This window comes from Hypanus sabinus, chromosome 10 (genome assembly GCF_030144855.1).
Source record: "Hypanus sabinus isolate sHypSab1 chromosome 10, sHypSab1.hap1, whole genome shotgun sequence".
NCBI lineage: Eukaryota > Metazoa > Chordata > Chondrichthyes > Myliobatiformes > Dasyatidae > Hypanus > Hypanus sabinus.
Genome location: NC_082715.1, coordinates 105,526,659 through 105,553,431, shown reverse-complemented (window position 1 = coordinate 105,553,431; position 26,773 = coordinate 105,526,659). Strand labels below are relative to the sequence as shown.

Here is a 26,773-nt window from a genome sequence, read left to right as displayed (position 1 = left end):
TAATAAGTCAAATGCAGATCAACAGGTAGTCCAAATTTATAGATTAATTTCTCATTTTATCTTTTTTTGTCAAACTTGCTGAAATTTTGTTTCAGTTAGTGTATTGTTGTAGTCGTTTACTGACACTTATAGAATTGTATCTACCATTCCTTGATATATGCGTAGAGTTATAAAACTAATATTTTTTGTAGCTTTTAGAAAGGCTAAACATACCTGACTTCAGAACGTACACCCCTGAACCCACGGTTCCATCTCTGGCTGATGCAGCATGGATTGCTGATGATGAAGGTGATACTTTCATTCGATTTAGGTATGTATGAACCCTCAAGTTTAAAAGTTGTAGTTTTATTAGAGCATTGCATACATAAAAAACATCAAAAACTGGAAATTAAAGTACATTTTCAGGTTTATTTTACCTGTAAAATTCCATGTAGTTGACATTTTATTTGCCATTGAAAATATATGGTCCAATTACATTAAAAACTGGAATGATTATAAGATTCTGATGTACATTTGATTTAGTGAGTAATTAAAATTTGCAAACAGTATAATTAAACTAATTACTGAAGAATATTAATGTAAGTATTGGAATGAAATAATTTATAAAATTAAAACTTAGAAAAGCTAATTTTTGTTTCTTGGGCAAAAAAAAGCTAGGCCTTTGACAGGGTGCCTCACACGAGGCCGCAAAGCAAGATAAAAAGCTCGGTGTTACAGGAATAATACTAGTACGGAGAGTAGATTATCTGACTGACATTGGTCATGCCACATTTGGAGTGACCAAGGATGTGTTTGCATTGAAGAGGGACAGAAGAGGTTTATGGGAATGGAAGTGTTAGTGTATAAGGAGTGTTTGATGGCTCAGGGTCTGTACTCAATAGAGTTTATAAGAATGATGTGAGGTAATATTTGAACCATAAAACTATTTGTCAAAGGAGCAAAATTAGGTTATTTATCCTAGCGAGTCTGTACCGCCGCTCCATCATGACAGATTTATTATCTCTCTCAACCCCATTTTCTTGTCTTCTCCCTGAGAGAAGACCCTTACTAATCAAGAAACTCTTAGCCTCTACTTTAAATATACCCAATGACTTGGCCTCCACAGCTATCTGTGACAATGAATTCCACAGGTTTACCACCCTCTGGCTAAAAAAATTCCTCCTTTTCTCTGTTCTAAAGGGACATTCTTGTATTCCAAGATCGTGTCCTCTAATCCTAGACTCCCCAGCTATATGAAACATTCTCTTAACATCCACTCTATCTAGGCTTTTCTATATTCAATAAGTTTCAATGAGATCCACCCTTCATTTTTCTAAACTCCAGTGAGTACAGGCCAGAACCATCAAACTCTCCTCATACATTAAACCTTTTATTCCTGCTATAATTCTTGTGAATCTCCTGTGGGCCCTCTCCAATGCAGGGACATCTTTTCTTTAGATAAGGGTCCCAAAACTGCTCACAAAACTCCAAGTTCAGTCTGACTAATGTCTTAAAAAGTCTTAGCATTATATCCTTGCTTTTATTTTCTGGTCCTCCTGAAATGAATGCTATCATTATATTTGCCTTCCTTACCGTTGACTGACCCTGCAAGTTACCCTTTAGGAAATCTTGCTCAAGGATTCCCAACTCCCAAGAAACCTTCTGTATTCTGAAAGCCCTCGATAGAATGGACATGGACAGGATGCTTTGAATAGTGAGAGAGTCTAGGACCAGAGGGCACAGCCTCAGAATAGAAGAATGTCCCTTGAGAACAAAGATGAGGGTGGTGAAGCTGTGGAATTCATTGCCACAGATGGCTGTGGAGGCCAAATCATTGAGTATAAAATGGGGGTTCATTGGTTTTTGATAAGTAAGGTGCTTAAAGGTTGTGAAGAGAAAGCAGAAGAATGAGGTCGAGAGGGAAAATAAATCAGTGATGATCAAATGGCAGAGCAAACTTACTGGGTCAAATTGCCTAATTCTGCTCCTAAGTCCTTATTATGGACCTAAAGGTACATAAGTCACCTGGGTCAGATGAACTTGACCCTAGGGTTCTGAAAGAGGTAGAGATTGTGGAGGCATTAGTAATGATCTTTGAAAAATCATTGGACTGGCCTGCTGCCAGAGGACTGGAAAATTGCAGATACAAAAATCTGAGATGCAATGGGACTTGGAAGACCTTGTGCAGAACACCCTAAAGGTTAACTTGCAGGTGGAGTCACTGGTGAGGAAGGCAAATCCGATGTTGGCATTCATTTCAAGAGGTTTAGAATAGAAGAGCAGGGATGTGATGCTGAGGCTTTATAAGGCACTGGTGAAGCTTCACCTTGAGTATTGTGAACAGTTTTGGGCATCTCATCTAAGAAAAAATGTGCTGGGATTGAGAGGGTTCAGAGGAGGTTCACAAGGATGATTTGTATGAGGAACATTTGATAGTTTTGGATCTGTATTCGCTGGATGTGGGGAGGGGGAGTTCTCATTGAAACCTTTTGAATCTTGAAAGGCCTAGACATGTAGATGTGGAAAGGATGTTTCCCATGGTGGGGGTGTCTAGGACAAGAGGGCACAGCCTCAGGATAGAGGGGCATCCATTTAAAACAGATGTGGAGAAATCTCTTTAGCCAGAGTGTGGTGAACTGGTAAAATTTATTACCACTGGCAGCTGTGGAGGCCAGGTTGTTGGGGGTATTTAAGGCGGAGCTTGACATGTTCTTAATTGGACACAGCATCAAAGGTTATGGGGAGAAGGCTGGGGAGTGGGGCTGAGGAGGGGGAAATAGGATCAGCCATGATTGAATGGTGGAGTCTGCTCCTATGTCTTATGGATAAACTAAGATTAAATTGTTTGCTTTGTCTCACCCAAGGAATGAAGTACGCACAGCAAAAGTTCAATGTATGATTAGTTCAGTGCAGGAGCATTACCAGTCTACAACTTCGGTAAATCATTTAAAAAGAAAGAACAATACTTTATACCATGGAGTATCGAATGAAAATGCCTTAAATAAAATCTCTCAACTTGAAGATGAATTGTCTCGTCTGAGGTCGCAGATTGCCATGATTATCTCAGGACAAGATCAAGGACAAGTTTCTGATTGTGAGTTATATAAATGATTATATTTTTGTTGATAAGCAATTTTTTTTATTGATAATTAAATGTCCATTGGAGTTTTTAAAAATCGAACAGTGGCATAATTGATGCAATTCTTGTTCTTATGTATGTAGTGTTCGAAATGTGCAGAATCTTTTCATGAAATGTGCTTTGATCACACTGAATGTTGAATACTGTGATCAATTCTGGTTATTGAATCATCTTCAATATACTAGAGAACCTAGTGTTTGCTTTTGAATCTCAAAAGCAAATGATTAAATATACATAATAGTTATGATTCATATTACCACATTGAAACATTAATTGCTTTTTGAAATAGTGTTTTTTGTTTTCGCTCCTAGGTTTAAGGCAGTTAAAATCAAATGGTTTGGAATCAAATGGCTTTTCTGTTCCTGGTACTCCTGCCTTTGTTCCGCCTCCAAAATTAGCATCAACACCACTTGGTGCTCTGAGTAATCCATCGGTAGCAGCTACTGAACAAGCATTGCCACCGCCACCGCCACCGCCACCACCGTTAACTACTGAAAAAAATGTTGCTGCATCTGAAGATCTCAAACAAGACTGCCAGGCTTTGAAGATACGTTCTAGAGATGCAACCATCAAACCAATGCTAACTAAGAAACCCTCAAATTCCTTTAACATGATGAATGTATTGAAGGATATGCAGAATGTCAAATTAAGAGTAGTAGAAAGGTATTCCTTTTAGTAATTTTAAGGAACTAGAACACTTGAGAGATTTGGCATATGTTTCAAAATGTGTTTCCTATTTTCAAAGGTCACCAGGAGGGACACCTGTAGGGAAGAAACCTGCAAGGAAACCACATATTTCTGATCCAGCAGCACTTATTGCTGAAGCTTTAAAACAAAAGTTTGCACACAGGTACCTTAATGATTCTTCTGATAAGGAAAATGAATCCTTTGAATTTTCTCCTCTATCAAGTCCAGAGACTTCAAGGGTAAGTTGATTCATGTAAACAAAAAAATAATCAGACAACATTTGATTACAGTTTCCACAGGTGCTGCCTGATCTGAGTATTTCTCTTATTTTCAGTTCATGTTTTAGATTTCAAGCAAATATTGTAATTCTTTTTAAAGTATAACTTCTTTAGCAAGCTGTTGACATTTTGTGTCCCTATTTGTAATAAAATACTTATTGAAAGAAAGGAAATTTGAACAAGTTTGCCTGCCAAATGGTTGATCATTCCATAACATTTAGTTAAAACTTGTTTTTCTTTTTTTTCTTAAAATCTTTTTATTAATTTTAAACAAACATAAATGAAACATAAATACAGAGAGCTTGAGAGTGCGTAATTAATAGGTTAAGGTATAAATACAAATAGATGATAATCCATATATAATAACCTCCCAAACTCATAGTAATTACGAAAAATGGAGTAAATAAGAAACCCCCCCCAAAAAAAGAAAAAAAAACCTAACCAACATGGGCCATTGCATTATGTCAAATATACACAGTAGCGTCAATAACTCCACACCTCCGTCCAAATAATTAAGGATAATAAAAGTAAGGTTTAGGAAAAGTCAGTTTAGTTCATATGAAAATGTTGAATAAATGGTCTCCAAGTTTCTTCAAATTTAACTGAAGGGTCAAAGACAACACTTCTAATTTTTTCTAAACTCAAACAAGAAATAGTTTGAGAAAACCACTAAAATATAGTTGGAGGATTAATTTCTTTCCAGTTCAATAGGATAGATCTTCTAGCTATTAATGTAACAAATGCAATCATCCGCTGGGCTGAGGGGGATAAACAACTATTATCTGCCATTGGTAAATGAAAATTGCAGTAATAGGATGTGGTTGCAATTTGATATTCAGAACTGTTGAAATATCTTTCCAATAATTTTGCAAGCAAGGGCAAGACCAAAACATGTGGGTCAATGAAGCAACTTCAGAATGACATCTGTCACAGGTTGGATTAACATAAGAATAAAATCGAGCAAGTTTATCCTGGGACATGTGAGCCCTATGTACAACCTTAAATTGTATTAGGGCATGTTTAGCACAAATAGAAGAAGAATTGACTAATTGTAAAATTTTCTCCCACTGCTCAGTGGGTATAAGACAAAAAGGTTCTTTTTCCCATTCCTTCTTAATTTTTTCTGATACTCCTGGCTGTATTTTCATGATCATATTATAAATGATGGCTACTAAACCCTTCTGGCAAGGATTCAGAGCTACAATTTTTTCCGTAATGTCCATTGGACATAATTTCGGATTTAATTAACTGATTTTCAATCGAAGAGGATAACAAACTGTTCTCCATTTGAAGTTCAACTCTCTTTTTATAAAGTTTTTTACTGGGGGGGTCACTGAATAAATCTTATCAATTTCTTTAATTTTATCAACCAATGTTAGTATTTCAGTATTAGTTCATTTCCTCACTTCAGCAGAGTATGAAATAATCTGTCCGCGAATAAATGCTTTAAAAGTGTCCCATCATATTCCAAGAGATATCTCTTCTGTAGAATTTGTTGAAAAAAACAGATCAATTTGTTGTTTAATGAAATTAAGAAAGTCTTGATTCCTGAAGTAAAGTGGAGTTGAACCTCCAAGATTTAGCATTAGACGATGAATCCATTGTCTTAATAGATAACTTCAAAGGTGCATGGTCAGAAATGGTAATGGAATCATATTTACTATCAATAACATCTGTAAGTAAACGATGATCAATAAAGTAGTCAATTCTTGAATAATTATGATAAACATGAGAAAAGTATGAAAATTCTTTATTGTTGCGGTGTAAGAATTGCCAAATTTCAGAAATTCCAGAATCAACCATAAAGGAATTAATAAGAGAAGCTACAACACACACAAAATGCTGGTGGAACACAGCAGGCTAGGCAGCATCTATAGGGAGAAGTGCTGTCGACGTTTCGGGCTGAGACCCTTCGTCAGGACTAACCGAAAGGAAAGATAGTAAGAGATTTGAAAGTAGAGGGAGGAGGGGGAAATGCGAAATGATAGGAGAAGACTGGAGGGGGTGGGGTGAAGCTAAGAGCTGGAAAGGTGATTGGCGAAAGTGATACAGAGCTGGAGAAGGGAAAGGATCATGGGACGGGAGGCCTCAGGAGAAAGAAAGGAGAGGGGGGGGAAGCACCAGAGGGAGTTGGCGAACAGGCAAACAACTAAATATGTCAGGGATGGGGTAAGAAGGGGAGGAGGGGCATTAACGGAAGTTAGAGAAGTCAATGTTCATGCCATCAGGTTGGAGGCTACCCAGCCGGTATATAAGGTGTTGTTCCTGATTTATTTGGAAGAACCTGGGTGGGCCTAGATCTATCCATCGAGGGATTTAAGCTACAGTTAAAATCCCCTCCCATTATCAACATGTACTCATTTAAATTAGGAAAGGATGTAAATAAACACTTAAAAAATTCAGGATAGTCAGTGTTTGGAGCATAAACGTTAACTAAAACAACTTTTTGATTAAAAAGTGAACCAGTGAGAAGCAAAAATCTACCTTGTGGGTCCGAAATTTTCATAGTGTATAAAAGAGGTTGAAGAATCTATAAAAATGGAAACGCCTCTTACTTTGGCTTGGGAATTCGAATGATACTGTTGGCCTTTCCAAAACCTAAAAAAAAAACGTTGACTATCCTCCTTCCTCACATGAGTCTCTTGTACAAAGATAATATTAGCATTCATTCTGTGGAATACTTTGAATATTTTTTTCCGTTTGATCGGATGATTTAAACCATTAGTATTCCAAGAAATAAAATTGATAATCTTATCCATATTGCCAATATTTATCGCAATTAACACATAAGGTTTAAAAAAAGACAAACTCATGAATCCGGAAGAGGGAAGTATGTTCAAGGAGGAACCGGAAGTTACGACACTCCAACCATTTTTGTAGTTTCGAGTCAGCCCATGAAGTGAAACTAAGCAAGAAGCAAAGCAAAAAAAAAAAAAAATCCCCCTCCCCCACCCTCAAAACCCCAGAAAAAAAGCCAGAAAGAGGCAAGCAGGCAAACTAATACTAACTTTACCCCGTGTCTCAAGACGGCAACTCAAATGAAAAAGTAAATAAAACACACAAACCACCCATATTCAAAAAAAGGGTTAGTATAACAAAGATTAAAATATAAAATTAGTTTTATATATATTTTTATTTATATATATATAAAACAAAAGAAAAATACTAAAATGTTAAAACCCAAGAATGGATAATATTGTATTAATATTTTAAAAGAAAGTCCTCATATCTTGTTCAGACACATCCAAACAGATGTGACGTATCCAAGCACTAAGGTCTTGTGGGAAAAAGAAATGACATCTTAAAAAAAAGTTTTTTTACAAAAACCTTAATACTTAAATGTTAAAAATATAAAAAAGTGTATATGAACTTAAAAAGACATCTAATGAGTTACTTTCAAACCTAACAGAATAATATAAAAAGAACGAACTCAGAATAAACAAAAAAAAGGACCTTTATTTAAGTGTGTTTAAAAAAAAAACTATCAACCATCACGTAAGAATCATCAAATTATAAAAGGTCCGAATCTATAGACTAATTGTTAGCATAAAGATAAAAGTTAATACAAATAGTAAAAATACAATACATTAGTCAACTCGTAATGAAAAAAGTGCTATTCTTCAAGGAATCTTTGAGCATCTGCTGGAGATTTGAACAACCAACAAGTCTCATCTTTGAGAGTAACTCTCAATTGTGCTGGAAATAACAACACTTGTTTGTAGCCTTTCCGATGAATTTCCGACATAACCAATTTAAAAGCCATTCTTGCCCTCAAAACTTCGGGACTGTAGTCTTCTAGAATACGAAATTTGAAATTTTGAAAGCTGATCATACCCTTTTTCCGGGCAGCCCGAATCAGACATTCTTTAGTATGAGGATAATGAATCCGGAGAATCACTGGTCGTGGTTTCATACCTGCAGCTGGTTGAAAACGAGAAATGCGATGTGCACGGTCGATTATTGGAGGGGTATCCAGTACTTCTGAGTCAACGACAGCCACTAAAAATTTAGAAAAAAATACAGTCAGATCACTGTTCTCAAAATTTTCCAGAAGCCCAATTATCCGGACATTTTGTCTTCGAGATCAGTAAGTTTAGATTTATAACGATCCAGCAGTTGAGCAGTCGAAGATTGCTGTTGTTCCAGAATTTCAATTTTGCAATCTCTCTGGCGAGTGGCATCTTCGAGAGCTAAAATCCTTGCTTGTTGTTGAGAATCCAGTGTGAGTGATTGAAGTTTTTCCTTGACTGTCTTTAAAGTTTCATTGAGTGTAGAAAGCTTTGGGGTTAGTTTATTCTCCAGTTTTTCAAGTCACTCGTCCATAAGTTTCACAATTGCTTCCAAAGTTAAACAGTTCTTTCGCCAGTTTCAATTCCTTAGGTTCTCGTGGTTTAGACATTTTAATGAGTTGAAAAATAATTCAAACAGTCTAAAAAAAAATTCATAAGTATCAACCCCTTTAGAATAGGTACAAACAGGTCAATTAGGGGGTGATTGTAGGTAGAAAAAAGTAAAAGGATTGGAGTGAAGCCTAAAGCAGTCTCACTCTATAAGCGCCATCTTGAGACCTCCACATTTAGTTAAAACTTGTTGGACGTTCTGTGATAGTATTACGAGTTGAGGAAAATGGTCATCTCACCTGGTAACTTTGTTTTTCTTTTTTGTTTGGCCACATAATAGAAAGATTATGAAGATGATGTTTCATAATAATCCTTTACCCCTGTTTTGGTCATGGGTGTAGTTGCCCATTGTAGTGTCAGATTAATACCTGAAAATAAGGCCCAGCCAAGTAATTTCTAGATAGCTGTGTTGTTTGATAAATATACTTGCCTAACTCCTTTGAGTTATATTTTTGACTTAAATCCTTAAAAATGATTTTCATGATGGCTTTGTGGCCAAGTTTGCGAACAATACAAAGATAGGTGGAGGGGCTGGTTGTATTGAGGAAGCAGGGAGTCTAGAAGTCTTAAACAGTTGAGGAGAATGGGCAAAGAAGTGGCAGATGGAATAATGTGTAGAGACATGTATGGTCATACATTTGGTAGAAGGAATAAAGGTGTAGAGTAGTTACCAAATGGGGAGCAAAATCAGAAATCAGAGGTTGCAAAGGGACTTGGGTTTCTCATGCAGGATTCCCTAAGGGTTAACCTTCAGTTTATGTTGATGTTAAGGAAGGTAAATGCAATGTTAGCATTAATTTCAAGAGGACTAGAATATAAAAGCAAGGATGTAACACTAAGGCTTTATAAGGCATTGGTCAGATTGCACTTGGAGGATTATGAGCAGTATTTGGTCCCTCATCTAAGAAAGGATGTGCTGGCATTGGAGAGGATCCAGAGGAGGTTCATGAGAACGATCCTAGGAATGAAAGGGTAATGTATGGGCAGCATTTGATGGCTGTGGGCGTATACTGGCTGAAGTTTAGAATAATGAGGGTGGATCTCATTGAAACCTATTGAATATTTAAAGACCTAGACTGAGTGGATGTTGGGAAGTTATTTCCTATAGTGGGTGAATCCAGGACCAGAGGGCACCAGCCTTGACAGAAGGATGCCCCTATAGGACAAAGATGAAAAGGTATTTCTTTAGCCAGAGGATCTGTGGAATTTAATTGCCACATGGCTGTGGAGGCTAGGACATTGGGTATATTTAAAGCTGAGGTTGTTAGGTTCTTGATAAGTAAAAGCATCAAATGTTAATGGGGAGAAGGCAGGAGAATGAGGTTGAGAAGGTTAATTAATCAGCTACGATGGAATGGCGAAGCAGACTTGATGGACAAAATAACATAATTCTGCTCATATGTTTCATAATCTTTGAAGAAAGTTATAAATTTACTTGAAAGTATTTTCTATATTTCACAATTTTTTTTTATAATTCATGGAATTTCCAAACCTGTAGAAATTTGACTTACTACTAAAATGTGAATGATTAACCTATGTATTACTGATACTGTAACTTTGTTACAAAATGTAATATTTAGGAGGATTATATTTAAATTTGATTTTTTGTGTCTTTTTGGGAATTCTACTGCAATATTATCGGCAAAAAAAAAACAATATCAGGGTCCAGGACTCCAACATATGAATGAAAATAATGTCAGTTTCCCCATGTATTCTGATGATATCCCGATGAACCTTGCCAACACCTATTTTACCAACTCCATTGCCTGGATAACCAGTACTGGATTAGCAAAATATTTCTTCTAATCCAATATTAGGAAGATTGAAACCATTGTCATGTATAATTCAAAACATAGGTTCCCCAGCTATAGATACATGCTCTTCCGAGTATCTGCCTGAAATTGAACTAGGCAGTTCACAACTGGTTTGTCAAGTATAACTTCATGATGAGCTTTAGACTACTGTGCTTACAACCAACAAGACTGTTTATTCATTCTGATACGTTAGTTGACTATCAACTTCAACTCATTTGCTGGTGAAATCCTAGCTTTTTCCTTTAATTATCTCCTAGTCTTGTATATTCTAATGTATTTCAAAACAGGATTTGCTTGTTATTGAGTCTATCTAAAATAATGGCTGCTATGTCGTAATTTGCATTAGTCACATTTGGTAATAACCCCAGTGCTTGTTAATCTATAGTAGTGCTAGAAAGTTTGTGAACCCTATAGAATTTTCGCGATTTCTGCATAAATATGACCTAAAATGTGGTCAGATCTTCACGCAAGTCCTAAACCTATGATAAAGAGAACCCAACAAATAACATAAAAAATTATACTTGTTAATTTATTTATTGAGAAAAATGATCCAATATTTCATGACCTGCCTCTCAGGGAACTATACGAGACTGCCAGCACCCTGGAGTCTGCACACCCAGAGGCTGCCTTCATTGTCGTTGACTAAAGTCTGTACAAAGTTTTGGGATCACATCCAGGTGAGCACACGGGGAGATGGCAGACTTGACTGCTGTTACTCTCCCTTCCGCAACGCTTACAAAGCGCTCCTCTGCCCCCCATTTGGAAAATTGGATCAGTCCTCCATTTCTTTATTGCCAAAGTACAGGCAGAAGCTGAAACAAGAGGCAGCCATGTTAAAATCATCCACTGTAGGTCTGACCAATCGACCTCCATGCTGCAGGACTACTTTGATGATGTCAACTGGAATGTCTTCCATGGTGAGGATGTCTCTGAATTCACGGAAGGGATCACGAGTTTCATCTGGAAGTGCATTGAGGATTTCCCCTAGAAATCGGTCAGGGTCTTTCCAAACCAGAAACCCTGGATCAACAGTGCCGTGCGAGCAGTATATACTGCACGAGACAGAGCTTACACTGCTGTTAATCAGCAGGAGCTCAAGAAATGTAGCTATGATCTGCACAAAGTCATCAGGGCAGTGAAACAACAATACAGAGACAAGATTCAGACTCAACTTTCCACTGACAACACACGCAGCTTATGGCAAGGTCTGCATACCATTGCAGACTTCAAAGATAAACGCAGGTGAATTTCCAGCGAGCTAAATCTTTTTTATGCTCGATTTGATGTCGGCAATACTAAGTCCCTGAGGAGACCTACAGACGATGTGACCTGCAGCTTGGTCATCTGAGGCTGAAGTATGCAAGTGTTTCCAACGGGTGGACAGACGGAAGGCTGCGGGACCACACAGCATCCCAAGGTGGGTACTCAGGATGTGCGCTGCACAACTGGCAGATGTGTTACAGATAGTTTTAATCTCTCCCTCTCCCAGTGTCGAGTGCCTTCCTGCTTCAAATTATCCACCATTGTCCCCGTACCAAAAAAGACCAAGGTATCATGCCTGAATGACGGGTGTCCTCGTACTCACCTCAATAATAAGCAAATGCTTTGAGAGGCTGGTCAAGGATTACATCTGAAGTTTACTACCTCCCGTACTAGACCCTTACAATTCGCCTACCAACACGACCAATCGACAGATGACGCAATAGCCACTGCTCTACATACCATCCTCACACATCTGTTCTTGGACTACAGTTCAGCATTCAACACCATAATTCCCTCCAGGCTCGACAAGAAGCTCAGAGACCTCGGCCTTCACCCTGCCTTGTGCAGTTGGATCCTGGACTTCCTGTCAGATCGCCAGCAGGTGGTAAGAGTGGGCTCCCTCATCTCCACCTCTTTGACTCTCAAAACAGGATCCCCTCAGGGCTGTGTACTAAGCACCCTCCTTTACTCTCTGAATACCCATGACTGTGTTGCCACCCACAGCTCCAATCTGCTAATTAAATTTGCCAACAACACTACACTGATTGGCCTAATCTCAAATCATAATGAGGCAGCCTATGGAGAAGAAGTAATCACCCTAACACAGTGGTGTCAAGAAAACAACCTCTCCTTCAATGTTCCAAAAACAAAGGAGCTGGTTGTGGATTACAGGAGGAATGGAGACAGGCTAACCCCTATTGACATCAATGGATCTGAGGTTGAGAGGGAGAACAGCTTTAAGTTCCTCGGCATCCACATCACCAAGAACCTCACGTGGACTGTACCGGCTGTGTGGTGGAAAAAAAGCGCGACAGCGCCTCTTTCAAGTCAGACAGTTGAAGTTTGATATGCACTCCCAAATCCTAAGAACTTTCTACAGGGGCACAATTGAGAGCATTATGACTGGCTGCACCACTGTACTTCGTGTACATGGGAATTGTACTTCCCTCAATCGCAGGACTCTGCAGAGAGTGATGTGGACAGCCCAGCACATCTGTAGGTGTGAACTTCCCACTATTCAAACATTTATAAAGACAGGTGTGTAAAAAGGGCCTAAGGATCACTGGGGACTCAAGTCACCCCAACCACAACCTGTTCCAGCTGCTACCATCTGGGTAACTGTCCTGCAGCATAAAAGTCAGGACCAACAGGTTCCAGGACAGCTTCTTCCACCAGGCCATCTGACTGATCAATTCATGCTGATGCAACTGTATTTCTATGTTATATTGATTGTCCTGTGGTACATAATATTTCATATAAATTACTATGAATGCACATTTAGATGGAGACGTAATATAAAGATTTTTACTACTCCTGTATATGAAGGATGTAAGTAATAAAGTCAATTCATTTCAATGTATTTGTTTGAAAAAGTATGTGAACCTCTGGGGTAATGCCTTATACAAAAGCTATTTGGAGTTGAGTGTTCCAATTATTGAGATGAGATTGGAGGTATGGGCTGCAGAGGTGCCCTGACCTATGTTTTAAAAAAAAAGACACAAAAGTCAGATTACTGACAAAGCCTGCTCTTCTGAAGAAAGATCTGCTTATGTGCACCGTATCTCAATCAAAAAAACTTTCAGAGGACCTTAGTAGAAGTATTTTGGAGATGCATGAAACTGGAAAAGGCTACAGAAGCATTTCTGAAGACTTGAGTGTTCCTCAGTTCACAGCAAGAGTAATTGTCTAAATAGAGGAAACAGTATTATTGCTACTCTCCCTTGGAGTGTGCAGCCTGCAAAGATCACAGCAAGAACACAACGTGTAATGCTGAAGGAGATGAGAAAGAACCCAAGGGTAGCAGCAAAAGACCTGCAGAAGTCTCTAGAACCTGCTAAAGTCTCCGTTCATGTGTCCACTACAAGAAAAGCATTTAACAGAATGATGTTTATGGAAGGACACCATGGAGAAAACCACTGAACACTAAAGAAAAATACATTGCAGCATGTCTTAAGTTTGCAAAATATTACCTGGATATTCTACAACCCTTCTAGGACAATGTTCTGTGGACAGATGAGACAAAAGTTGCATTTTTTTTTAGCAGAAATGCACATTACTATGTTTGGAGGAAAAAGGGAACTGCACACCAATACCAAAATCTTATCCCAATTGTGAAGCATAATGGAAAGAGCATCATCTTTTGGGTTACTTTGCTGCCTCAGGGCCTGGACAGCTTTCAGTCATTGAGATAACAATGAATTCAAAATTTTATCAAGATATTTTACAGGTGAATGTCAGAGTAGCAGTTTGTCACCTGAAGCTTCATCAAAATTGGATAACGCAACAAGACGATGATCTGAAAGACAAGAGTAAATCAACAACAGAATGGTTTAAAAACAAGGAAGTTCATGTTTTGGAATGGCCAAGTCAAAGTCCTGACAATCCCATAGAAATGTTGTGGAAGGACCTGAAGCAAGTAGTTCATGCAAGGAAGTCCACCCACATCCCAGAGTTGAAGCAGTTTTGTTAGAAGAAATGGCCGAAAATTCCTCCAAGCTAATGTGCTAGACTGATCAACTGTTACCTAAAACGTTTGGCTGAAGTTATTGTTGAACAAGGGTGATCACACCAGGTACTGAATGCAAGGTTCACATACTTTTCCCAACAAATACATGTAATATTGTATCATTTTTCCTAATAAATGAAACAAGTATAATGTCTTTAGTTTTATTTAATTGGTTCTCTTTATCTAGTTTTAGGACTTTCATGAAGATCTGATCATATTTTAGGGAATATTTATGCAGAAATAGAGAAAATTCTACAAGGTTCACAAACTTTCTAGCACCACTGTAAATTGCTTATATTTAAAAGCAACTAAATTTAAATATTCTCCTTTTAAGTGCATTCCCCTACATTTCCAGTTGGTTATCATTTTAATTCTTCTTTGTATTCCTACTGTAATCTTTGTTATTGTCTTCCAACAATGTTCCATCAAAGCTTATGTTCTTATCTCTGTTCAAAACACAGATTCAACTTTCAGACAAATCATTTGATATATTCAATCTTTTTCTTTAAAACTTCAAGTAATTAATCTCACTCATATAGGGTTAACTTTTTGATATTTACCAGCTTCCCTACTGTCCTTAAAGTTTGTTTCTTTTGTTATTTAATCATTCCTGACTTCTGTCGTAAAACTGGCTTTCTTTTATGTCCTCTCCTTCCCACCCGCTTCACAATATTTTAATTTCCGATTTTCCAATTCTGGTGATGGGCATTGATCTGGAATGTTCAATAAAAATAATTTTTTTAAAAAACTGCAGAAGTAGAAATATGAAGCAAAAACAGATAATGCTGGAAACATTCAGCATGTTAGGCAGCATCTATGGAAGCAGAAACAGAATTAAGGTTTCTATCAAAGACCTTTTTGCCAATTCTGACAAAGATCCTTTAGCATAAAATGGCTTTGTTTACAAAATGCTCACTGACCTGCTGAGCAATTTGTTTCATCTTTAATTCTCATCTTCATTTCTGAACCTCTCTGTGACCTTGGTCTACTCTCCAGCGTGAGCCTTTGAGATGCCTGTATTGCTGTTTACTGTGCAATTATTTTGCCATGAGAGGCTGAGTTTTGAACTGCCAAGTGTCTAAGTTCTGAATTTTTTTCTCCCATAAATCTTTTTGCTTCTCTTCTCTTTCTATCTTTAAAATACACTTTAAAAAAAAACTACCTCTGACCAAAACTACCTCTGATTTATTATCCTGATATTTCCACATGCATTTTGGAGTTTGTGTTTGAATGCTAATATTCCTGTAAAGTACCCTTAAATGCTGTAGTATATTAAAAAGGCTACATAATTAGAAGCTGTTATCAGTAAATTTAAATGGGTAGAAGTAGTGTTATTTATATTCAGTACTTGCACTTAAAATTTATAGCTTGTAATAGTTGAACAAGATGGAGGGGTCAGTTACATAATGTCTTTCAAGATGAAGTTCTCCTGTGTACCTTTTCTCCAATTTATTTTCTTTGTTTTACTTTCCAGCTTAGAGTGAATCCTCAATTTTTCAACTGACTTTGTAATTATTATTAGTAATTATTTACTATTAATTAAGTCTAGTAATTATAATTAACTAAATAGTATGTTGGAAGTTTTTAACAGTTATAGTGGATGGATTACTCACACATATAATCCTTACATTTTAAACTGTAATCAATATTACAAGAATTTTACACAATTAAGTGTATCAAAAAACTTTGTTTAGTGACTAATTTTTATTTCTCCCCCTCCAGTTTGGGCGGCACATCCAAAGACATGACAACCAAAATACTGTGAAGAATGGTAAAATAGTGCAACCAGGAATGTAAATGTTTGCAAATACTATTAATTAATCAGGGGAAAAGAAGTAGGGCAATATTGTTGTAAGGGGTGTTTTGTAAAATGGATACAAGTGACGGGAGAGAAAAGTCATGCACTGAGTATAACTTGATATTTAGGAAGGCTAGTGCAAGGTATTGTAAATTTTAAATGTGATGCTTTCTAAGTTAGCTAGAATTTGTTAAACTATTCTTGTAAGAATTTTTCCAAAGAGACCTTATTAAATTCAAAAAATTGCATGCTTGGAAAATTTTGGCTAATGCTGTGTCAGCGCTAAATAATCTTTTTAATTAAAGTTTCTTTTATCTTTGGATTATACTTGTAAATTTTGAAATTATTGTTTCTCTAGCTGTGATTAGAGTTAAGTGGGATAAAGTCTTGTAAATGTACATTTCATCAATTAAACTGAGTGACAAATGCTTATTGTTTGCTTTAATTTTTACTAAGTGCTACTGAATATGAAAGCCATCTCCACATAAAGCATATTGGATATTTAATGTATTTTAAATATTTTGCTTCAGATTAGGTTCAATTTTTGAGGCTGTAGAAAGTATTCCTTTCAGTAATTGTGATTTCCTTGGGAAGCTGTTGGAGGATGTGCACATATCTATTTTCTATTCCAATATTTCATTTTGAAGGAGCAGATTGCTTTGTTTTGATAGGGACATAAAACAGTCCTTCTGGGGGAAAATGAGAGCTAAAGTAAATATATTTATTGAAGTGCATTTAGAGTGACCTGTAATAGATAAGTAAGAAATAACCTTCTGTTAAATGCCATTGGGAATCCCAGCATTTATGATTTGTTATGTATAACTCTGAAGTATAAGTGTGGTAGCAATAAACATAAGTAAGGCTACCACCTGTTTAGTTTTTTTTCACTTCCTTTGTGGCTATTGCATTTGATTTTATTTGGGTTCCTCTCTGTCCCAAAAACTAGCTCTTTGAAGCCATGTAATAGCGCAATTGTTCTATTTTGCAGAATTTTCTGTTTTAAAACAAGTAATGCGTAGAACATTGTACTCATTTCCAGACTGGTCCTTTTCAATGGTATGAGAGGGCATTTTAAATGTATGCATTGGGTAATCTGGGTAGAATTGTTATAATTCCAACCATTCCATTGCTTCACAGCTTCATGCTGACTTACACTGTCTACTTTCATGGTCATATGTCACACAAGTATTTCATGCTGAACTGAATTTTCATATGTTCCCTGTGGTTCCTTTTTTTCTGTATCCAGATTCGGCTCAAAAATCCATCGGTTTCTTTATACAATTACACAGGCCAATTACACTGAATACATTTTTGTAATAGTCATAGAAAAGTACACCACAGAAACAGCCTGTCAGCCCAAGAAGTCTATGCGGAACCAGTTAAGCTGCCTGCTCCTATTGACCTGCACTGAGACCATAGCCCTCCATACCCCTAACTTCTCTTAAACATTGAAATCGAGCTGCCTTTTACCACTTGTGCTGGCAGCTTGTTCCACATTCTCATGACCCTCTGAATGAAGAAATTTCCCCTCATGTTTCCTTTAAACTTTTCACCTTTCACCCTTAACCCATGATCTCTGATTGTAGTCTCAGTGGAAAAAGCCTGTTTGCACTTACCCTATGTATACATTTCATAATTTTGTATACCTCTATCATTGGGTAGAAGAGCTTGTCAGCCTGGGAGGGCAGTCCACCTTAGAGAGGGAAAACTCTGATTTCAAACCTCTGCTGCCTTGCGGCCATACCTACTGATGGGGAAGGCCATGAGTGGGTATGGCTGCTTCAGGGCTTTGGGAGTAAACCCTGAGGACAAATCCGGAGCTGGAGTCCCTAAGGCAGTCCGACGTTGTCTCCAACCTCGATCTGGCAACTCCTGCGACAACACTGGTGCCAAGCTGTATCGCCCCTTGCCCTTCCTTTGGACAACATCGGTGACGTGGAGAGGGGAGACTTGCTGCATGGGCAATTGCTGATCTTCCATACAACCTTGCCCAGGCCTGCGCCCTGGAAACTTTCCAAGGCGCAAATCCATGGTGTCATAAGTCTAATGGATGCCATCACGTACCTCTATCAAGACCCCTCTCAATCTCCTACATTCCAAAGATTAAAGTCCTAACCTATTCAGTCTTTCCTTGTAACACAGATGCTCCAGACTGGGCAACATCCTTGTAAATTTCTCTGTATTCTTTCAACCTTGTTCACATTTTTTTTTCTTGCAGGGAGGTGACCAAAGCTGCACACAGTATTCCAAATTAGGCCTCACCAATGCCTTACACAACTTAAGCATAACATCCCATCTCCTATACTCAATACTTTGATTTATGAAGGACAGTGTGCCAGAAGATTTCTTTATGACCCTATCTATCTGTGACACCACATTAACGAATTATGAACTTGTATTCCCTGATTGCTTTGTTCTACCATGCTCCTCAGTGCCCTGCCTTTCACTGTGTAAGGCCTACCCTGGTTGGTCCTAATGAAGTTTAACACCTCACACTTGTCTGCATTAAATTCCATCTGCCATTTTTCTGACCATTTGTCCAGCTGATACAGATCCCTCTGCAAGCCATGATAGCCTTCCTTGCTGCCCACTACACCACCAATCTTGGTGTCATCTGCAAATTTGCTGATCTAGTTAACCACATTAACATCCAGATCATTGATATAGATGATAAACATCAACAGACCTAGTATCAATCCCTGCAGCACTCCAGTAGCCACAGGGCTTCTGAGAGAGGTAACCATCAACTACCACTCGCTGGCTTCTCCCATGATGCCAATGTCTAATCTAATTTATTAATTCATCTTGAATGCTGAGCGACTGAGCCTTCTTGAACAACCTCGAGATTGGTTAGAAATGATCTACCATGCACAAAGCCTGCTGACTATCCTTAATCAGTCAACGTCTAATCAATTTCTAACCAAATATTATTGGTGGTGGTGGTGGTTGTTGTTACACACATATAGAGAGAGTGTTCATTATCTCTGATAGGCCCCCAGTAATTACTGCACTTGCCTCCTAATTTGCTTCAGGACAGCAAACACCTCTTCTGTAATCTGTATAGGGTCCATGAAGTTGATGCTGCTTTACCCCATTTCTGTAGACTCTGTATCCCTCTCTTGAGCAAATAATGCATTTAAGATCTCCCCCATCTCTTTTGGCTCTACACAGGGATTGCCATTTTGATCTTCCTGAGGACTAAATTTGTCCCTTACTATTCTTTTACTTTTAACATATCTGTAGAATCCTTTAGGATTCATTCTCCTTCAGCCTGTCTGCTGGGGCAGCCTTGTACCGCCTTCCATCCCCTCTGATTTCTTTAAGTGTTCTCGCATTTCTTGTACTCCATAAGCACCCCATTTGTTCCAATCTGCTTATCCCTGCAATGCACCTTCAATTTTTTTCTTAATCAAGGCCTCAAAATCTCTTGAAAGCCATGGTTCCCAACACCTGTTATCTTTACCTTTTATTCTGACAGGCATATACAAGTTTTGTACTTTCAGAATTTCACTTTTGAAGGCCTTTCACTTACCCAATACACTTGCCAGAAAACAGCCTGTTCCAATCCACTCTTGCCAGATCCTTTTTGATGCCATTTAAATTGGTCTTTCTCCAGTTTAGAATCTCAACCGATGGACCGGAGCAATCTTTTTGCATATTTACTTTGAAGCTAATGGCATACAATCACTAGATGCAAAGTGTTCTCCTGCACAAACTTCCGTCACCTGCCCTGCCTCATTCTAGTATTGCACCCTCTCTCATTGGGACCTTTGTGTACTGATTAGGGAAACTTTCCTGAACGCATTTGACAAACTCTGTCTCATCTATTCTTTTTATAGTCTATAATCACTCGCTATTACAAACTTGAAACAATCTGTGATCTCACTGTAAATTTGTTCTGCTAAATCACTTGGACTGTTGGGTGGTCTGCAATATAGTCCCATTAACATTTTCATACCTCTCTTATTTCTCAGTTCCATTCATAATACCTCACTAAATGAGTTCTCAGTCTGTCCTGACTGAGTACTGTCAAGATGCTTCCCCTGACTACCTTTAATTCCTCCTCCTCTGTTGCATTTGAAACAACTGAACCCCGGAATAGTGAGCTGCCAGTCCTACCCCTCCTGCAATCAAATCTCACTAATGGTTATAATATCATAATTTCAGGTGCTGATCCATGCCCTGAGCTCTCATCTCTTTCCTTGATGCTTCTTGCATTGAAATATAGGCAGCTCGGGACAGTAGTTGCACTGTGTTCAACCTTCTGATTCCTGACTCAGATCTTGATAACATCTCTCTTCACAATCTCTCCACTAATTGTTTTGGCACTCTGGTTCCCATCCCTCTGCAGCTCTAGGTTAAACCCCATTGTGCAGTACAATATTACCTCCTACTACAATATTAATTCCCTTACAGTTCAGGTGCAAGCTGTCTATTCTGTATAGGCCCAACTTTTCCTGGAAGAGAGTCCAATGATCCAAAAATTTTGTGCCCTCCCTCCTACACCAACTCCCTACGCACTTGTTAAACTGTATAATGTTTGTCGTTCTGGCCTCACTCGCACTTGGCACTGGTGACAATCCTAAGATCACAACCCCGGAGATCTTGTCCTTTAATTTAGCACCTAGCTTCCTGAACTCACTTTGCAGAACCTCTTCACTCTTCATACCTATGTCATTGGTACCTGCATGGACCATGACATCTGGCCCTCCCACTTACTCCCACCTGAGAGCAAGGTACCATCTGGGAATCCCATTCTCATCCACAGACTTCCTTTCTGTTTTTCCTAACTAACAAATCCCCTCTCACCAGAGCTTCCTCCCCCCCCCCCCCACCCCACCCCCTACTTCCCTTCTGTATCGCAGAGTCAGACCTCACTACAGTGACTTTTGTCTGCTAGGTCCCCCCGCCCCCCAATAATATTCAAAGTGGTATACCTGTTGTTGAGGAGGATGACCTCAGGGGTACACTGCACTGCATTTTTAACCCTTTTCCCATTCCTGATCGTCACCCAATTTTCTGTGCCCTGCACCTTGAGTGTAATTACCTCTCTATTTGTCCGATCTATCATCCCCTCAGCCTTCTGAATGATCTGCAGTTCATCTAGTTCAAGCTCCAATTCCTTAGAGCAGATTGATAGAAGCTACAGCTCGATGCACTTCTCACGGGTATAGTCATCAGGGACAATGAAGGTCTCCCTGCCTTCCCTCTTTCTGAAAGAGGAACATTCCACTATCCGACCTGGCATCTCTGAAGTTCTAACTGAGCAAATATAAAGAAAGAAGAACAATAAACCATGGTGGGTGGTGTGGGGAGCTGTACCTAACAGCTTTTTTTGCCTTCTCAAGGAAGCCTCTCCTCACTAAAGCCCAAAGCCTAAAACATCTCCACTCTTGCTCTGACCACTCAAACGATGGCTGCTCTGCTTTTTATTAATTATGCATTATTTTAATTGTTCCCCAAACATTGATTGGCATTAAAGCAGCAAATTTCTGTGAGTTGTTGCCTTTTCTAGTCAAACCTGACTGAACTACATTTTCTCAGGCTTCTGATCTCCGATTGGGCACTGCTCAAGACGCCAAACTGCCACAAGTTGCTGCCTTTTCTACTCAGTCGGCAAAGGCCATTGAACTACTTCTTAAGCTTTCAACCTCTGATTGGGCACTGCTCAAAGCTTGAGGAATCCCAAAAAATGCAAATGGAGGGATATCTGGACAAGCAATATGACCTTGTAAAATTTCAGTTTGTGAATTGGTAATGGAATTAATATTAAAACACTGTACGAGAAATTTTCTGCAGATTGGCAACATCTGTAGAGAGTTAAATTAGATGATCTTGCATCAGAGCTATTTACAAGGAAAATTATTAATGTCTTTCAAACATGTACAAAATGGGGAAAGAAGTGAAAGTTATTGTGAGTGCTTTTTCCTGTTCATGTTCTAATTCTTGAGATTTGTTTCCTATTTTTGTCCTATCTCAGATTCTCTATCTTTGATGTCTACTTCTGAGGATGTATTGTTGACAATGTCTGCTAACCTCCTCAGAGAATCTCACTGTTATTCCTTCTGTCCTGTCTCTAAAAGAATGCTATTCTACCAGTTTTTCATCTCATTGGTCTGGCTAATGCTACTTTCATAAAGCTTTGGATCTTTCTTTTCTGTCAGTGAAGAATTTTCCTCCATTGTGGTTGAGGAGGCCCAATCTGTCCTCACCATTTTTGCGTTTCTCTTCTCACCCCTTCCTTTAACAATTATTCTCTACATTCATCAGCCTATTGTCTGTCAGCTGTCTGATGTCACCATTAAACACCAACTAGCTACGGTTATGGCCTGTATCTGCTTCTAGTATTCAGAGAGAACTGTTCCCTTTATTACTCACTGGTACAACATCACCCAGATTCCCCATTTTTCAACTCAGTGTCTTCCTATGCAAGTGCAGCAAGTGCTATACCAGTTCTTGGCTTCTTCTCCCAACATCTAGGACTACAAATGTTCTTTCATGTGGAATACTTGTGGTTATTTTTGCTATTCATGCATGGTCTCCTCTATACTGAATAAACAATGTTTTTACTTTGTGACTGCCTTTTGGACTGTCATTATGTATTCTACAAACATTAACCAAAACTGCTACTTCACTTGCATCTTGCTCCTATTCTCGCAACTGTACTTAGCATCCTATACAATTCCATCTTGACATTGAGTTCATCAATATCAGGCCATAGTTTTATCGTTTCCCACTCTAGCCTTTGTTCTCAGATCATCATTTTCTAACATTTTGTTTTTATTTCAGATTTCTGAACCTCAGCAGTATTCTACTTTTGTAACACTTGAGGTCTTTTTTTTAAGGTAACGTGGGTTTACTGTTTCCTGCATTAACATGTTATTAATCAGCATTCTTCATTCAGCCTTTCTTGAGGTGTCTGTCAGACAGCCCTGCCTTGTCCCACTTTGAAGTGAAAAACCTGGAGGGCAGCTTGAGGGAATAGAGTTTTAATGCACTCCGAGATATGATTTGAATGCAGATGGTAACGTTCCCTATCCACCCTTTTGAATGTCCTTTATATTCATCTGAATGAGCTCTGTTTATCGATGTCCTTATGCAAATACTCCCATATTTTTAAAGCATTTTTCAAGCTATTAATAATGAGAATAAAAGGCTCCATTGTATTCCTTGATGCAAGATACAGTACATATTCCATTAGTTTAATTGTGGACAGTGCTATGGTGATTATACAATGAAATGAAAGAATTACAGTAAGTGTGATGTGATATTGGTAGCTTTAGAAAATGGAAGTGTCTTACTCACAGAGGCTGGCTGATGGACAGTTACTTCTCAGGAACAGAACCCTTGTGTAACCCGGGGGACAGTCTGCATTTGGAAAGTGAGGCTTCACAACTGAAGAATACATCTCAAAATAAAGTGAGCCACACATAATTTATTTGCCAGGACTGACTAGGAATGATACCAACAACTAAACAGGAAGTTAATTTCTCCATTTTTTAAGGCCTTTTATGAACTTGAATTATTAAAAACCACCTGTAATTTAATTTCTTGCCACTAGAGTGTGATCATTGATTGAAAGAAAAGCCGTGTGGCACTTGTCCCACGTGCCAAAATGTAACTATCTTCAAGTATGTTTAAGGACCAGTTTATGGATTTAAATTTACCAATATGGGATTATTATTTGAGTTATGAATAGAAAAACTATGCTTTAAGAAAGGAGATGAAGAAGGATACAGCCCCTCAGAATTCTGCCATATAAAAAAATTACGGGTGATATCTTTATGCTGCTTCCTGCTCATTCTTCACAATCCATGATTCCCTTGTTGTCCAAGAGCTCAGCATCCACTTGGGCAATACCGAATTCCAAAGCAATATTAGTCTTCTAGAATAAAGAGCTGCAAAGATTCTCCAAAATTTCAGTGAAATTCCTCAAAGTAGATAATTCTTAACATAGACCATTGCCTGTTAATTTCAGGCTCACCTGCCAGAACAAACATCCTCATAACATCTGTTATCAACTTTATTTTTCCAGTTCTTTTTAGGGCCTGGATTTCATTGACAAAGCTAACATTTATCATCCTTGAGAGGGTGTTGGTGAACTGCTTTCTGGTGAAGGTGCTTTTGGGTAAGGAACTCAGGATTTAAAGTTAGTGATGAAGAATGATGGGCAATATATTTCCATGCCAGGAAACTGAAAGCTTTGGACTTCAACTTGTTTATGATGGTATTCCTCATTTGCTTCCATTGTCTGGCAATGGAGGCTATGGGCTTGGAGATGTAGCAGGAATAGCCTGCGTGAATAACCGTTACTGCATATTTGTGGGTGATGCACATTGAAGCCACTGTGCACGCATTTTGGAGGAACAAATTAATCCTTACGACAATTGGTAGAGTATGGATTAGGTGGACTGCTTTATCTTGATGTTATTGAGCTTTCTGTGAGTTGTTCAAGTACACTCATCTAGCCAAATGTGCACTAGGGCCAGGAGGTTAGTCATTTGCTGCAGAATACCCAGTCTGTGTACAGCTGCTGTAGCCAATTGTATGTTGCTGGTACCTCAGAATCTTACATGTTTTCATGAAATCATCTCTCCTAAACTTAAGAAATCAGAATCAGATTTAATATCACCGGCATATGTCATGAATTTTGTTAACTTAGCAGCAGCAGTACAAAATGCATGATGCATGTGTGTATATAGTGCAAAAGGCAGTAATAGTAAGAAAAAAGCGAGGTAGTGTTCGTGGGTTCAATGTCCATTCAGAAATCAGATGGCAGAGGGGAAGAAGCTGTTCCTGAAACACTGTGTGTGTGCCTTCAGGCTTCTGTATCTCCTTCCTGACGATGACAATGAAAAGAGATCATGTCCTAGGTGATGGGGTCTTTAATAATGGACAGTGCCTTTCTGAGGAAGTTTTGGATACTACAACGCTCTGTAGGGTCTTTCAATCCCGTGCAGTAGCCCCTCCATACCAGACAGTGATGCAGCCTGTCAAAATACTCTCCATGGTACATCCATAGAAATTTTTGAGTGTTTTAGGTGACAAACCAAATCCCCTCAAACTCCTAATGTAATGTAACCACTGTCTTGCCTTCTTTATAACTACATCAATATGTTGGGACCAGGTTAGATCCTCAAGAGATCTTGACACCCAGGAACTTGAGCTGCTCAATCTCTCCACTTCTGATCCCTCTGTGAGGATTGTTATGTGTTTTCTTGTCTTACCCTTCCTGAAGGCCACAATCAGCTCTTTTGTTTTACTGACGTTGAGTGCCAGGTTGTTGCTGCTGCACCACTCTACTAGTTGGCATATCTCACTCCTGTACGCCCTCTCATCACCACCTGAGATTCTACCAACAATGGTTGCATCATCAGCAAATTTATAGATGGTATTTGAGCTATACCTAGCCACACAGTCATGGATATGTGTGAGTAGAGCAGTGGGCTAAGCACACACCCCTGCGATGCACCAGTGTTGATCATCAACGAGGAGGAGATATTACCAATCCGCACAGATTGAGGTCTTTCGGTTAGGAAGTTGATGGTCCAATTGCAGAGGGAAGTACAGAGGGCCAGGTTCTGTGGTTTATCAATTAGGACTGTGTTGTAGGACACTGAGTTGTAGTCAATAAACATCATCCTGACGTAGGTGTTTGTATTGTCCAGGTGATCTAGGGCCGCGTGAAGAGCCATTGAGAGCACTACTGGATGATGGTCATTAAGGTAGCTCACACTACTCTTCTTGGGCACTGTCAAGTCGAAGTTCTTGTTCTTCTTTGAACATGTGCAGCTTCCCCACTTGAAAGAGATGAATGCGCCTACCCGAAGGTTTTATAACCGGATTCCACTCAATGACCAAACAACTTTTCCTTTTATTTTTCGCAAGTGTGGCAGTTTGATAGTTCCGTTAGTTATTAGTCAATAGTCATAATTCATAAGTACTCAGTCATAAAGTTAAGTCATTAGTCATAAGCCATTAGGTATAAGTTGTCATTAAGTTAAGGTTAAAGTAAAAAACTGGCTTCCTCTCTGACTTTGTAGACGAATTTGGACCTGCACTTCCGTTTCTCTAATGGACTGTTATGGTTTCAAACCGGGTGAACCCTCTCGAAGGTTCACGAGCTCTTCTTAAACCTCGCACCGTTTCTCCAAGAAGCGCCTGCATGCTATGATCCCTGTGATGAAGCTAGCCCAAATGCAGTGACAGCAATGCTCTTCTCCATGAAAGTCTCAAGTTATTTAAAGTTTGGCATCTTACCGCTGATTCCAACACTGATCTTGGACTGTCACTGTGACGCTGTGGAGTCCTCCCCAATGTTCTGGGCAGAAGCAGCCCTCAGGCGGTAGGTTCCGTTGGGTTTATCAGTGAGTTCTTGCTCTTACTTTTAAATTTTCTTTTCTTTTGCCTCTAGGTCCCAGTACTTTCTAGAAACTCAAGTTTGACTTGACTTAATTGTTGCCCTTTTGAAGCAGGTGGGAACTTCTAACCGTAGCAGTGAGAGGTTGAAAATGCCCTTGAATACTCCTGCCAGTTGGTTGGCACAGGTTTTCAGAGCCTTACCAGGTACTCCATCGGGACCTTCTGCCTTGCAGGGGTTCACTCTCTTTAAAGACGGCCTAACGTCAGTCTCTGAGACAGAGATCACAGAGCCACCTAATGAAATATACTGTAGCTGCTGTTGTAGATG

General features: G+C 38.8%; 1 protein-coding gene across 3 annotated transcripts in view; it reads left to right on the top strand.

Annotated features, from left to right (window-relative positions):
- The window catches only part of mtfr2 (mitochondrial fission regulator 2), a 33,199-nt gene extending 16,434 nt beyond the window's left edge, over positions 1-16,765 (top strand). For 2 of the 3 annotated variants that reach the window (XM_059982502.1, XM_059982501.1), the window contains 5 exons: positions 192-310; positions 2,844-3,073; positions 3,430-3,781; positions 3,864-4,044; positions 16,008-16,765. In XM_059982502.1, the coding sequence (XP_059838485.1) occupies positions 192-310; positions 2,844-3,073; positions 3,430-3,781; positions 3,864-4,044; positions 16,008-16,082 (957 nt within the window). In that variant the 3' untranslated portion in view covers positions 16,083-16,765. The remainder of the gene's footprint in view (positions 1-191; positions 311-2,843; positions 3,074-3,429; positions 3,782-3,863; positions 4,045-16,007) is intronic. The other variant, XM_059982500.1, reaches the window with a different exon arrangement.
- Positions 16,766-26,773: the final 10,008 nt, after the last annotated feature.